We start from the raw sequence: 15,263 nt of genomic DNA on the forward strand, positions 1-15,263 counted from the left end.
TGTTTCTAAATACATTCTAGAGATGTTCTGTAGGTAATTATTTTAACTGGACCATTTGCATTCTGTCACCATACTACACATCCAAACATCTATTCCCTACTTTGTGAGGGACTTTTAGTATTTGGCTCTGCAATATTATTCATCTAAAGCAGATATTTAAATTAAAATTGACAGAGCACAATTTTAGGTCTTCAAAACTTCTCAGCAGCTTTGGTGTCTTTATGTGCGTGCCTTTTGGCCAATTTATTTTTAAAAGAAGTGAGTGGCCCACTTGACATTCCTCAATCTTGACATAAAAGATCATAAACTGTTTTACTGATCGGCTAACATTCTCAATGTTCTAAACCAGAGGTTCTCAACCTGTGGGTCCCCAGGTGTTTTGACCTACAACTCCCAGAAATCCAAGCCAGTTTACCAGCTGTTAGGATTTCTCGGAGTTGAAGGCCAAAACATCCCACAGGTTGAGAACCACTGGTCTATACCAAAACTAATTGTTTATATTATTTATTCTAACTGGCAACCACCATGCAAAAATCATACTGAAATCAAATAAATCTAAATAAATAGTCGCTGAGAATATTTATTTATTTATTTATTTTAAAAGGGGGAATTCTGTATAAAATAAAACATAGCCAGTAGATGGCAGGAGTGTGACACATTATAATTTGACGACATGGCCAAAAGGTTGACTGTCTTGGTTCTGGGAATTGAGGGCCAAAACATTTGGGGACCCACAGGTTGAAAACCACTACTTTAAGTAGTTGCTGACTAGTCAGACCCCTCAGCCCTCAAAATGTTCACATAAAGTGAAAGTAAACACAAAATGGCAAAAGAATCCATCTCTATTTAAACCACTCAAAGGATTAGGTCATATCCTTTCAATATATTCTCAGGGATCATCACACCTTCTGTCCAAGACCCTATTTACGTCTCTGCTGTCAATTGCATTTCATTCTCCAAAACTGGAATCCTCTATACAGTAATGGAAGTTCCTTGAAATATACGTAACACAGTAGACTAGGATAGCATTGCATGCTACAATGCTGGCTACAGACTTGCTGACTGCTTGGCGCAGTCTCTAGTGATAAAGCACCAACACCAGAAATGTTCTGAGTAACAGGTTTTGCAGTAATGCATCAGGACAACTCTGAACTCAGAATGCACTTTCTGCAAGTGAGAGCTGGAATCCTGAGAACTGAGAGGAAAGCAACTCGGGTAGCTGAGTTACTGGCTCCAATGTTTTATTTGCTTTTCCTTCCTTAGGAAATTGGGCGGCGGGGGGGGGGGGGGGGGGAGACTGCATCAGGGAGACCAAGTGGAAACAGAACTACTTCAGGGAACAGAATCATAAAGTTGGAAGAGACCTCATGGGCCATCCAATCCTACCCCCTGTCCAGAAGCAAGAAATTGCAGGACAGCCATTTTGCAGGAGTGGCCCTTTCCTGTAACTCCTTCGAATATTGTTTGATTAATGTATTATTTTGCATACTTTAAAATAAATCTCATTTCAGGACAAGTTATCCTCCAAAGATGTGCCCAGTGTTCCCATGCCAACAGAAAGAGGGTCAAAAACACACCCTGGAAACTAGAGAAAGGGGAAATGCCATGGAGGGCAGAAATGACACCAAAGGAGGGGAGTTTCCCTTCCAAATAAGCCAACATGCTCATTACAAACCCAGGAATGTAATGAAATGCTGGAAGCTCACCTGGGCAGAAGTAGGAAAGAGAAGGCACGGCCCCACTTGCAACCTTAAGAGTGTAGGGCAGGCATGGGCAAACTTTGGCCCTCCAGGTGTTTTGGACTTCAACTCCCATAATTCCTAACAACCAGCTGAAGTCCAAAACACCTGGAGGGCCAAAGTTTGTCCATGCCTGGCATAAGGCATTCTGGAGAAAGGCACAACTTCCTTGACTCAGAACAAGAGTGTTCCTCTTGAAGGAGTGAGGAAACAATTCCTGACTTTTGTTTCCAGCTCCTCTGGACATCATAACAGCAAAGAAAATGATCTACATCCCCTTACTTTTGTTTGCCATTTCTTTAATCTCCTTCAGGACTTCTGCCTCCATGAGGGGATTGTTGCAGATGTCCACCCAGCTGCCGGTCACTCCCCTCTGTTCCGCAAGAGCCGTCAACTTCTTCTGGTTGGGAACCACAAAACTGATGACATACGACTGGTCACTGGAATAGAGCGCAAGGGGACATGTTCAACCTCTGCATCATGTTTTTGCGATGCAGTACTTATCTACAGGCCCACTCCAACCCTAAAGAGATATGATTCAACACCTTTCGGAAGTATTGCAACATCTGCCCAGAAATAAATGCGTGTAATGAGGAGACCTTGCCAAGTAACACCAAAGGCATACAGTTTCAACCGTTTTATATATATATATATATATATATATATATATATATATATATATATATATATATAATGTTTATTTATTTTCACTCATTCAAATATACATACATTGCAGGTGTTTGTTGCATACAGTGCAATACTTTCATCTATTAGTCTTTCATAATCATTTCTTAGACAATATATTTACAATAAGGGGTCACAAGCTTCTATTTGTATAATATATATACTAATATTATAATATCCGAATTTATATCCGTTTTCTCCTTGCCTTCAGTCTATTAGCTTCCTCTATGTACATTTTTAGATTAATTTTACATTGAAATGTTGGATCATTGGTTGCCATTCTTTAACAAAGTTCTCTAAAGGTTCTCCTCTTAAGTGCATTGTTATTTTGTCCATCATCAGCAACTCTATAGTATATTGTTCCAGTTCTGCTAAGGGAGGTACCTCTGGGGTTTTCCAGTATCTAGCGTACACTATCCGAGCTGCCACTGTCACGTAAAACAAAATTCTTCCATATTTCCTTTCCAATTCTTCTTCGGGCATGTTCAAAAGGTACATTTGTGGTGTCATTTTAAAATTTGTATTTAATATCTTTTCTAGATGTACATGGATCTGTTTCCAATAGCTGTTTACTTTGTTGCATGACCACCACAGGTGGTAAAATGTGCCTTTTTCTTTCCCACATTTCCAGCATTTATCGGTGCAATTGTACATCTTCGCTAATCTCTCTGGAGGGAGATACCACCGCAAGTGCATTTTGTAAATGTTTTCTTTTAGGTTTTGACATGCCGTGTACTTCATTCTTCTATTCCATGTTTTTTCCCATTGGACCATTTTTATCTCTTGGCCGATGTTTTGAGCCCATCTAACCATTGAGTCTTTTACTATTTCCTCGTCTGTGTGCCAAGTCAGTAGGTTTTTGTATATATAAGATATACGTCCTTTTGGTTTTTGGAACATCGCCACATCAAACCATGTTTTTGCAGTCTGGAAACCTGAGGTTTTGAGTTGTTCTTTAAATTTCTCACGCAGTTGTCTATACAAAAGCCAATTACATTTAAGGCCTGATTGGTTCAGTTCTTCTAGGGATTTCATTTCTGAGTTTTCCAAATTGGTATGGACCAATTCCCTGTAGGTTAACCATTTCCCTTGTAAGATGTTCTCCCTTTTGTAGTGTGCCTCATGTGGGGACATCCACTCTGGTGTCTTTGTATATATTCTTTTTTTGTATCTGTTCCAGGTGTTTAGAATTGGTCTTCGTATGTAATGATCATTAAAAATGCCTGTTGGTTTGGCCTTTTGTATATCTAAATATGCATGCCATCCAAAAGGGAGATTTATACCTTCTAAATCTAATAGCTCATTGTCTTCTAGGGTCACCCATTCTTTAATCCAGTCCAAACAGCATGCATGAAAGTAGAGTTGTAAATTTGGAAGGGATAAGCCGCCTCTTGTTTTATCATCATTAAGTATTTTCATTTTTACTCTTGGTTTTTTCCCAGCCCAAATAAATTTTGAGATGTCTTTTTGCCAAATTTTGAAGATTTTTTCGTTGTTAATAATTGGTATGTTTTGAAACAAAAATAACATTTTTGGCAGTGTTGTCATTTTGATAGATGATATCCTCCCTAATAGGGAGAGCCCTCGTTTGTCCCATTCTGCTAGTTCTTTCTTTATCTCTCTCCACACCTTTTCATAATTATTTTTGAATAATTCTGAATTTTTCTTTGTAATGTATATTCCTAGGTATTTGGTTTTCTGTACAATATTATATTCTGTGTTTTCTTTTAGTTCTTGTTTTTCCGCTTCTGTGAGGTTCTTTGTTAAAAATTGACTTTTCTCTTTGTTTACCTTTAACCCAGCTAATTCTGAGAAGTTTGTTAGGATATTGATTAATTCTTTGAGTCATTGGGGTTTTCCAGAGTCAGAACAATATCATCGGCGAAGGCGCGAATCTTATATTCTTTTCCTGCTGCCCGTACACCTTTTATCTCCTTATTTCCATTTATTTGTTTTATAAGCATCTCTATGCACATAATAAAAAGGAGTGGCGATAATGGACAACCTTGCCTGGTACCACGTCTTATTCTGATTCTTTGTGTTTTCTCCCCATTGATTATTAACTGTGCATATTGATCTTTGTATATAGTTCTTATTGTTTTTATATATTGGTCTCCCATATCATGTGCTTGCAGAGCTTCCATCATAAAATCCCAGCTTAAGCTGTCGAATGCTTTTTCTATGTCTAAAAAGAGTATCGCTAATTTCCTGCTGGGATGTTTATCAAATAATTCAATTATATCGATGAGGCATCTTGTATTGTTTGATTTGTCTATTCGGCAAAAAGCCGGCTTGGTCTTTTGAGATTATTCTTTTTAGGATATTTTTCAATCTGTTTGCCAGGATAGACATAAATAGTTTGTAGTCTGCATTCAGAAGTGATATAGGTCTGTAATACTTTGGTTGTAGAGGGTCTCTATCTTCCTTCGGTATTAGTGTTATGTATGCATCTTTCCATGATTCGGGTATTTTCCCTTCTTTTAGCGAGTTCATAATAGCATGTAGCGGTTTAGTTAAGTTCTCCTGAAATACTTTGTAATATTTTGCTGTGAGGCCATCGGGTCCCGGAGCTTTGTTTATTTTGGCAGATTGTATTGCGTCTTCTATTTCCTCGGTGCTGATTGCTCGTTTTAAACTTCTTCTATCTTCTTCTGTGAATCTATTTATCTTTAATCCATCTAGATACTTTTGGATTTCTTCCTTGTTAGTTGTTTTGTTTTGGTATAAATTTGTGTAGTATTGTTCAAATATTTTCTTGATTTTAGTAGTTTCATGGTGTATATGATTACCGTCTGTTTCAACCGTTTTAATATGAATGATAATCATGGAGTTGGAAGAGACCTCCGGGTCATCCAGTCCAACCACCTTCTGCCATGCAGGAAAATCACAATTAAAACACTCCTGGCAAATGGCCATCCAGCCTTTACTTAAAAGCTTCCAAAGGAAGGAATACAGAGACATCTTTTTTTAAATTGCTTTTAGAAAAAATCCTTTCTATTTATTTATTAATTATTAGCGACATTTATATCCCGCCCTTCTCACCTCAAAGGGGACTTGGGCAGCTTACACATTATATGTACATACAATGTATTATATTATTAGTATAGCACAATACAAGCATTATATATTACTATATTGTACTATACCACTATATTGCAATATTATTAGTAATATTACATGTAATATAAATATACAATTATAATAGTGTATTATTATTATATTGTATTACATTATATTATTATCAATATTATAAAAGGTAAAGTTTTCCCTTGAAGTTAAGTCTTGTGTCCAACTCTGGGAGTTAGTGCTCATCTCCATTTCTAAGCCGAAAAGCTGGCGTTGTCCATAGACACCTCCAAGGTCATATGGCTGGCATAACTGCATGAAGTGCCGTTACCTTCCCTCCGGAGCAGTACCTATTGATCTACTCACATTTGTATGTTTTTGAACTGCTAGGTTAGCAGAAGCTGGAGTTAACAGTGGGTGCTCACTCCACTCCCCGTATTTGAACCTGTGACCTTTTGGTCCGCAAGTTCAGCAGCTCAGTGCTTTAACACACTGCGCCACCGGGGATCCATCAATAAATATGTATATATAATATATTATATTATTAGTATAGCATAATATGAGTATTATATATTGTTATATTGACACAGGAAACATGGTGGAATTATGTCTTCCTGGCCGCCTTTCTTCATCTCCTCCTTTTACATTCAGCCCATCCTACTCTTTCTATAAAGAGAACAACCAAGAGAAGTGTTGCTTTCAGACTTGAAATATAAGGGGAATGTTCAGATGTTACAAGGGAACAATGACTTCTACGGCGCTTTCTCAGAGCATTAACAATTGCCGTGCCTCTTCGTTGCATGATGCAACTAGAGCTAGGCTGTGTGTGTAAAGGGAGTCTCTTTTTCAGCCCTACATCTGCCTCCACCATTTGTTTGCTTTTAAGCATACATGTGAAAACCTTTGAACAGTGGATTTTAGTCACATGTGACTTGTTCAAAGTTGATTTCTTTTTAAACAGCCTCTCCTGAGAAAACAAGAACTACACAATTATGAAAGGGCTTACCTTTTGGCATAAGCACAGATGTTGTCAATAAAGGGACAGTTCTTCAGGGCAGCCTCCACTTTGCCAAGTGATACGTATTCTCCGGCCTGCAATTTTACCAAGTCTTTTTTGCGATCTGGGGAAAAGAATAGGGGGGGATCATTAATGCTTTCAAAAAGCTTACAATCTGGTTCTAAGCATCTCTAGCGTAAAAACAATAGCCATTTGAAGGAAAGGAGATTTAACCTGAACATTACAAAGAACTTCCTGATGACAGTGGAATATGCTGCTGCCTCAGTCTTTTGGAGGCTTCCAAGCAGAGGCTGAATGGCCATCTGTTGGGAGTGCTTTGTGCTTTTCCTGCATGGCAGAATTATTTATTTTTATTTATTTACGTCATTTCTATCCTGCCTTTCTCACCCGAAGGGACTCAAGGTGGCTTACAGACCTGGCAAAAATTCAATGCCAATAAAACAACAACACAATCCAATAAAACATAAAGCAATTAAAAACAATTTACAGTAAGCATTAAAACACATGAGACAGTATACAAAATTTAAAACATATGGGAGTTGGAGTGGATGGCCTTTTGGATGACCTACCTACTCTAGGATTCTATAATTCTATGATTAATCAGTGAAGCCCAGACTTCATGTGTATGCAGAAGAACCCTCAATCCATATCTGACATTTGGAATAACTTATTGAAATTAAATCAGAATACTATGCAATGACTTAAGCAGGAAATTAACTCTCAGGGAAGTGTCTGAGAACTGGAAACCAATATAATTATAAGATTTCAAATTACCAAAATGTCTGTTTTACAATGTGTCTTAAGAGCACAATTCAGCACATGTCCCTGGAATGTTTTGAACAAAAGGTAACATCTATATATATTACAATTTTTGATGTGCTTTACTGAACTGCAATATCATCAGTTTAAAAAATCAATAACCACCTATGATTTGTAGACAGCCATCAGGATGAAACTCCCCGATGTCTCCAGTACAAAACCAGTACTGGCCATTTTTGTCAGCGATAAAATCTTCTGCCGTTTTCTCCTCGTTCCTGAAGTATCCCATGGAGACGTTAGGCCCACCAATGATGATCTCTCCCCTCGGGTTGGGCTGGTCTCTACTTGTGTAGCCTCCTGAGAAAGTCAAATAAAATAGCAGGTGAATGAAATAATAACACTCACTATCTGTCACTCGGAAAGCAATGAATCGGGGCTGTTGTTCTCTCACCTTCTTGCCAATCTCTGAGTTTAATCTCACAGCAGATTAGAGGCGCCCCTACTCTGCCAGTACTGTAGTCAGACACTAAAGGGAGGAAGGAAAACAGAGTAAAATGGCAGCCAAAAGTTTCTCATTTTTAAACCACACCTTTTCATTAGTATGACTACATAATGAATGAATCCTCCGGTCAGTTGTTAAGATGAAAATGATACAACAGAGCCTTCTAGGTATGAGGATTGTGCTGCCCAAAGGACTTACCTTCCGTAATTGTCCCTGCCCCACAGGTCTCCGTGAGCCCATAGCCTTGACCGACGGGGCAGCAGAAGCAGATATTCATGAACCTTTGCGTCTGAGGAGAGAGGGGTGCTCCTCCCGAAAGCATCATGCGGACATTCCCTCCTAGCAAGGCTTTCACCTTCTTAAACAACAGCCTTAAAGGAAAGGATACGGGTGTCAGTAGGACATAACAACATGCCATGTGGCTTCATGAACTGACCTCTAGGGCTCCTTTCCTGCTTTGAATCATTCCCCATTGGTGACTCATGGGAAGCTCATGTGCACTCAGCCCAAGGATCAAGGTTATCCTTCAGACCAGCCATATCCAAATGTGCACATCTCCAAACCAAATTCATTAATCCAAAACCCCACTGAAAGCAAAGCCCTATGGCATCAAGGCCATTTCTATCCTAGTCTCTCATAGCTAGATTATTTTAAGTAAACCTTAGACATTTGTCTGCTGGTAAAGCTAGAAACTTTCTAACTTTCCAAGCAGTAGCAGGTTGAGGTGAGCTCACGCTGTCAGCCCTAGCTCCTGCCAACCTAGCAGTTTGAAAATATGCAAATGTGAGTAAATCAACAGGTACTGCTTCGGAGAGAAGGTAATAAAGGCACCCATGCAACACAACCAGGAGGTGTCGATGGACAATAGGCTCTTCGGCTTGGAAATGGAAGGAGCACCTTCCCATGGCCTCCAGAAAGCCGGAGATGAAAGGAGAAGCCTTTACCTTTGTTCTGTGTATTTTTATGTCATTGTTATTCCACTGTATTAAAGGCATTGAATGTTTGCCTATTTGTATATGTTATAATCTCTTCTAAATTCCCTTGGGGAGATAGAGCGGAATATAAATAAAGTGTTGTTGTTATTGCTATTATTAGTCTTATCCTAAGGCCCTCTCCATTCATTCCCGCCAAAGCACCCAATACAAGAATGTACAGCAATAGGACATACTTAGGATCTCTGCTGTGCTGGTCCTTCAGACAAAAAACACAAAATCAGGATAGAAATTACTGTACAATTGGATGAACCTCATTCAAGTTTTGCTCCTAACATATTGGCTTATATACTATCACATCTTTGATGACCATAAAGTCATAGTACATACATAGGCTGTACTTACAAGTTGCAGAGTGGTGCATCATATCCCCGTTTAATTTGTTCCAGTTTGTAGTCATAGCCTATTTTAAACAGTGTTTTCTGGATGTAGTTCATCTCTTGGACTTTACTCATAACATTTTTATAAATTCGATCCATAATTTCCTACAAAGGAGGGAGGGTGTGTTTAGAAACAACAATCCAGAACTGGTTTATACTGGTGCAGCCCAACTGCCTTTAGGGGAATGGGAAGGAGCGCCTCATTCATTTTAAACAGCTGAATCGTTTCTTCATTATATAATACTTAACACACAGTCTGGTTAACCATTTGTGGTCATTCTTAGCCAGAGGACATTCTGTATAAAGATTAAATAGAAATGAGCCATGGAAAAATGAAAACTTTCCTCCCCACACCATTCAACCATACTATTGCAGCTGGCTGGATTGTACTATTACAGAGTTACAGCAGCACTAAGCTGTTCTTCCGCTCAACTTGTACTTGGTATTTGGAAGCACAAATAAACATATGAGAATTGTGTAATTCTCATGCATTTGTCTTTTCAGAAAATGTTCTACTCCCCTAGGTCGTTCAACTAGCCCTGATATTTATTCTCAAAGGATTAAGTTAATTGTCATTTACTTTACAGGAGATACTCATAAAATTCATGATGTACTAAATAATTTTAAGATCTCGGCTGTGTTTGCCTAATAATAAGCCATGGATCTGTCTCCCTCCAAACCAAAGCTGCTGCAGCCATTTCCTTGGGGAAAATACCATATATACTCGAGTATAAACCAACCTGAATATAAGCTGAAGCACCTAATTTTACCACAAAAAACTGGGAAAACTTATTGACTCGAGTATAAGACGAAGGTGGGAAATGCAGCAGTTACTGGTAAATTTGAAAATAAAAATAGATACCAATAAAATTACATTAATTGAGGCATCTGTAGGTTAAATGTTTTTAATATTTACATAAAACTGTAATTTAAGATAATAACACTTCAAAAAGACTGTCCAACTCTGATTACCTATATACTCAAGTATAAATCGACCCAAATATAAGCCAGCCAGGACCCCCACTCAAGTATAAGCCAAGGAGAGATTTTTCAGCCCTAAAAAGTGCTGAAAACCTGCTTATACTCGAGTATATATGCTACTACTTCAAAGTGTAATACATTGCTTGGGAATAGATGGGGAACATTGGCTTCCTGACATTCTGTATGTAACAGAAGCAGTCAGCTACATGCATTTACAGCTGCTTGCAGTAAACTGTCATCTACACATATTCTTCTCTTCTGTCATCATTTCAGTCTCCCTCTAACTATCGAGGGAAATGGGTTAAAATGGCCAACCTCCATTCTCTATGGAGACTTTCTTTAAAGTTTTAACAGTCAAATTCACATGGAAATAAACCAAAGAGAGAGAGAGAGAGAGAGAGAGAGAGAGAGAGAGAGAGAGAGAGATCTCTCCATCTGACTGTTGCTTTCTGCCAAAAGAGCGCAAGAGCAAACTCCAAAGGAACAGATAGGACTAGTGTACTTCCCTTCTTTATGTGTTGAATTGATAGAATTATCAAGTGCCAGAACAGGTCTTCAATGGCACGGAAAAGTAGATTTGCAGTCTTGTAAGTGTTGATTTCTAATATGTTACCATGACTTTTCACATCTATATAGAAGAATTACTGTACTATTCAGATTCATTATCTCTTTCCAAACTGAAGCTTCTTGGGAGTGATTTATATGGAAGATAAGCATTTTATTAGCCACGAAACCCAACCCATACTTACAGGCACAGCTGCCATCAAGGTGGGCTTCAGAACGGTACAATCTCCTTTGCTTCCCTTTTTAATTTTACTTGACTGCAAAGAAGAAAAAAAATGAAATCTCAGTTTGAATTCATTTCCCTTCATGAAAGACCTGTGAAAAGCATTCAGCATTTGCAAGCCAAAGCTATTCAGTTAACCCACAAGACAACTCTTGCATCAACATCTTCTGTTGCCTCGGGATCAGCAACTGAGGCACGTCATAGGCATTACGTAGGCAAGCTTGTAAAACTGGTGCAGGCTGGTACAATTTCTGGCAACCTTCTTATAAAGCTGATTGCTGGCAGTGCCAGTTACAAAGTTACTCAGGAAACAGAGAAATGCTACAGGAGTACCTCTTAAAATGTAACTTCCCTTATACTTTTATGTACATGTTACTTCTGAACATTTAACTATGATGATACTAGGGTCCACTTTAAGTGGTGTTATAGAATTATTTCCTCTTTGAGCAACAACTAGCCAGACAGCTTCATGTCTTCTCTTACCTGGTCTGAAAGCGTGAGAGGAGAGGAGTAGCCAATCCGACAGCCGTAAGTAATACAGGAAATCTCTGCTGTCAGTTCTAATACATGTGCCAGAGGCAAGTAGCCAATGTATGTGTCTTTGGGTCTAAGGAAAGAATATTAAAAGCCTCAGTGTACAAAAAGCAAAATCTCTAAATACATGACTCTAAATTAGCAAAATGAATGATACATTATCTGAATGCTTTCCTCTAAACCTGGATCCAATTTCTCCACAACATAATCAGGCTGATTGTTCAAAAGAAACTTTTCTTTGCAGTTATGACTCACTGGCATCACCGTGACTGGTTATTTCAGGTCTGACTCCAGTAAGCAACCATGCACCTCACATGAATCGCTTAATGGCACATTATATTTATTCATTATCATTGACTGTACTTGGAGCCTCTGATGGCGCAGCGGGTTAAACCGCTGAGTTGCTAAACTTGCTGACCGAAAGGTCGGCAGTTTGAATCTGGGGGACGGGGAGAGCACCTGCTGTTAGCCCCAACTTCTGCCAACTTAGCAGTTCGAAAACACGCAAATGTGAGTAGATCAATAGGTACCACTCTGGTGGGAAGGTAATGGCGTACCATGCAGTCATGCCGGCCACATGACTTTGGAGGTGTTTATGGACAATGATGAGACACTTTGGCTTAGAAATGGAGATGAGCACCAACCCCCCGAGTCGGACATGACTAGACGTAATGTCAGGGGAAAACCTTTACCTTACCTTTTACTGTACTTATACCCCACCCTTCTCACCCCCAAAGGGAGACCTACGGCAGCTTACAAACTATGGCAATAATGCAGTGCCAGATTCAGACAATAACAATAACAGTAAAACACAATAACATAAAACTATAAAAACATGTACATATCAATTATAAATACAGAAATGGTAGCATATAACAGGGAGACTGTCTTAGCTGTCATCTCCTTCTTCAAGTTGCAGCTCTATTTGCTACTGATCTGTTTTTAAGCCTCTAAATAAGGACTGAGCAAAATATGATCCACAGGCCACACATTACACTCTGCACCTTTATTTCCTTTCTCTCAAGCAGCTAATCTCATACGCTCTAGCGACCCTCAGAGGACACTGTGTTATGTTTGAAACCCAAAAACCTATTTTCAAAATTAGTAGGGACTGCTGGATGTTTCCTGTTTCTGATGAAACCTTTCTTAAAAACATCCAAGTATAAGCAGAATGTGAAATGTAATATCCATCAGTGGACAAAGCAGAAAGTGTCTGCCTACCTTGCTACAGATCAGTATATGCTGCTTGTGTCCAGCAAAGAAAGCGATCTCTGTCCAAGCAAGATAAGGGTGTTGTTGGGTTTATTTTAAAGTAAGTTTCCAGATACATTTCTGACAAAGCAAGGGATTCTTACCCTAGTCCAGGTATCCGCTCACACTGTCCAGTCATTCCAGCTATGAGGTTTTTATGCATCATCATCACTCCTTTAGGCCTCCCAGTGGAGCCGCTTGTATACATGACTAAGGCCATGTCTGTTGGAACAGGTCTACTTGGTGGGGTGCTTACTGCAAAGAAGAGAAAAATATATAGAAAGGGAAGAAGGTTATAAATGAAAGCAGCATGGAAAACGTATTTGTACTGGAAACCAACTTTTTGACCAACAAAAAAGTAAACCTAATTAACACAAAATAAGAAAGAGTTACTCTAACTCTCAGTATTTACAAAAGGGTAGGTAACTACTTCAGTCCTCTGTGAAGGACATGATGGGAACAGAGCTTTTGTTTTCCTTCCTTGGGGACCAAAGAAGGAGAAACTGCCTGAATCCCCTTGGGGAAATAAGGCAGGTTAAAAATAAAGCATTATTATAACTATTATTGACACAAAGACATAGTATGACAAAGCAACAGAGATATATATGCTGGATTTAGTATCACAAAATCACAAGTCGAACACTTCCCAAGCATTTAGGACTGTGTGATGTATCTTCTTCTTCTCCTCCTTCTTCTTCTTCTTATTATTATTCGGGAGTGCCCCGGGGCCTCTGTCTGCCAGCCTCAAATGCCTTAAAGAGTTATACATCCACACAAGACGTGCTTCTAAATCACTTATAATTTCCATCAAGGCAGAAAATGGCAAGGACAGATGTTTTAAAAACCCATACTTGCATGCCAAATCGACATATTATTTCTGTGACAATTTTCAACCAGACGTATCAAGCCAAAGCGAAGAACATCCTGCCAGAGCCCTCCTCAGTTCTCAGAATGGGTACTGTACCCTTTGGACGCCATGACTGGTATACATATTTCAATGTATTACGATGTTTTATTCATAGAGCTGCTTATGAAAGAAAGACAGGTTTCTCTCTCTCATCAGCACTGTATGCAAGTTCTATATAAAATGGAGAAGCAGGAAATTATGAAGCACTATTTAGCTGATCAAAAGCAACTGTGCCATCTGAGGAAATGCAATGTAATCAAAATTTTGAGTTTTAGGACATTGTTGTCTGGAAAATGAGTATGAAGGGGGATTTTATATCACCGTTGGGACTAAAAGTCATGAACTTTTGTAAAATTAAGATTACTACATGATGAAAGATCATGAAGTAAGTAGTTTTAAAGTCTACAAAAGCTTTTTGCTGGTCTTAAAGGTGCAACATAAGAAAGGTGAGTGGCCCTAATAACTAAAATCAAAACAGTCAATATTGCTCTGCTACACTGAGGATGTGGCTTATATTTTTATTACAAGGACAACATTGTAAAAGCACAGTTAAATATATATTTTAAAACCTGAGTACTATACAAGTGGGAAAGGGCATATTGCTGTGTGTAAACAGCCATGCTAGCCTCTCAGCTCATCTACTTACAATTTTCTGATTTGGCTCCCAGCTCTTCTACTGCTTGCATACTATGAATCTCCAGTCTTTTCGGATAGTCTGATGTGTTGATGATCTTATTATCCACATAAATAATATGTCTGAGGTTGTGGATTTCTGACAATACGTTCTGATGAAGAAGAAGTGGTATAGGGTTGGTTAACATAATGTTCAGCTATCTGGATGCATCTCTTGCCCCTCCTCCTCCTCCTCTCTCCAAATATACTCAAGCTAGCCTAGAATGGGTGGCATTCACTTTTTAAAATATATAGCCCACCTATTTTTGCTGTCTATCACTCTCCCTAGTGGAAAGTTAGTACATAGGGGTTGGAAATCTCAGCATGTTTAGCAAAAGCTAGAGCAAACAAGAAACATGGTTTTACCCACCCAAGAACGGCACAACTGGTAGGAATGACGCTCCATATGGTCAGTTTACCATGATTTTCAAAATTATAATGCCAAGTTACTGAAGACTTTCTTGAGCAGGCTTTGTAATCTGATTGCAAAAGGCATATTTCTGCAGGTTTCCACATTCTCAAACACTTCAGGTGGAATGGTTTCTTCCATGAGGAATTATTACTACCTTGGGCCCTTTTGGTTTTTTTCCACTGTCTCCAAACAACCGAATCCAAAAATAACACAAGATCACCATCATTATCCACTAGATGAGTGGTTTTCCACCTGCGGGACCACAAGTGTTTTGGCCTAGAACTGCGAGAAATCCCAGCCAGTTTACCAGCTGTTAGGATTTCTAAGAGTTGAAGGCCAAAAACATCTAGGGACCCCAGTTGAGAACCATTGTACTAGATGAAGGAATCGGAGCAGGACTTACCTTCAGTTTGCCTTCCAAAAGGTCTGCACTAGTGATCAGATACGATGCCCCAGATTCATTCAGGCCATAGGTTACTGCTTCTTCTCCAAGGGTCGCATATAATGTAACCACTGTGTCATAAAAAGGAAGAAAATAGCTTAGGAATGAAATGATTTTATGTTGTAAAAATATACAGA

General features: G+C 38.9%; 1 protein-coding gene across 7 annotated transcripts in view; it reads right to left on the minus strand.

Annotated features, from left to right (window-relative positions):
* The window catches only part of acsl4 (acyl-CoA synthetase long chain family member 4), a 52,882-nt gene that overhangs the window by 2,116 nt on the left and 35,503 nt on the right, over positions 1–15,263 (minus strand). For all 7 annotated transcript variants that reach the window (XM_008114689.3, XM_016995057.2, XM_008114686.3 and 4 more), the window contains exons 5-15: positions 15,088–15,197; positions 14,247–14,385; positions 12,798–12,948; positions 11,392–11,515; positions 10,871–10,942; positions 9,106–9,245; positions 7,967–8,139; positions 7,718–7,792; positions 7,432–7,623; positions 6,496–6,610; positions 2,022–2,179 (exon numbers count right to left, since the gene is read on the minus strand). In XM_008114689.3, coding sequence (XP_008112896.1) covers positions 2,022–2,179; positions 6,496–6,610; positions 7,432–7,623; positions 7,718–7,792; positions 7,967–8,139; positions 9,106–9,245; positions 10,871–10,942; positions 11,392–11,515; positions 12,798–12,948; positions 14,247–14,385; positions 15,088–15,197 — 1,449 coding nt within the window. The remainder of the gene's footprint in view (positions 1–2,021; positions 2,180–6,495; positions 6,611–7,431; positions 7,624–7,717; positions 7,793–7,966; positions 8,140–9,105; positions 9,246–10,870; positions 10,943–11,391; positions 11,516–12,797; positions 12,949–14,246; positions 14,386–15,087; positions 15,198–15,263) is intronic.

This window comes from Anolis carolinensis, unplaced genomic scaffold (genome assembly GCF_035594765.1).
Source record: "Anolis carolinensis isolate JA03-04 unplaced genomic scaffold, rAnoCar3.1.pri scaffold_12, whole genome shotgun sequence".
Lineage (NCBI taxonomy): Eukaryota > Metazoa > Chordata > Lepidosauria > Squamata > Dactyloidae > Anolis > Anolis carolinensis.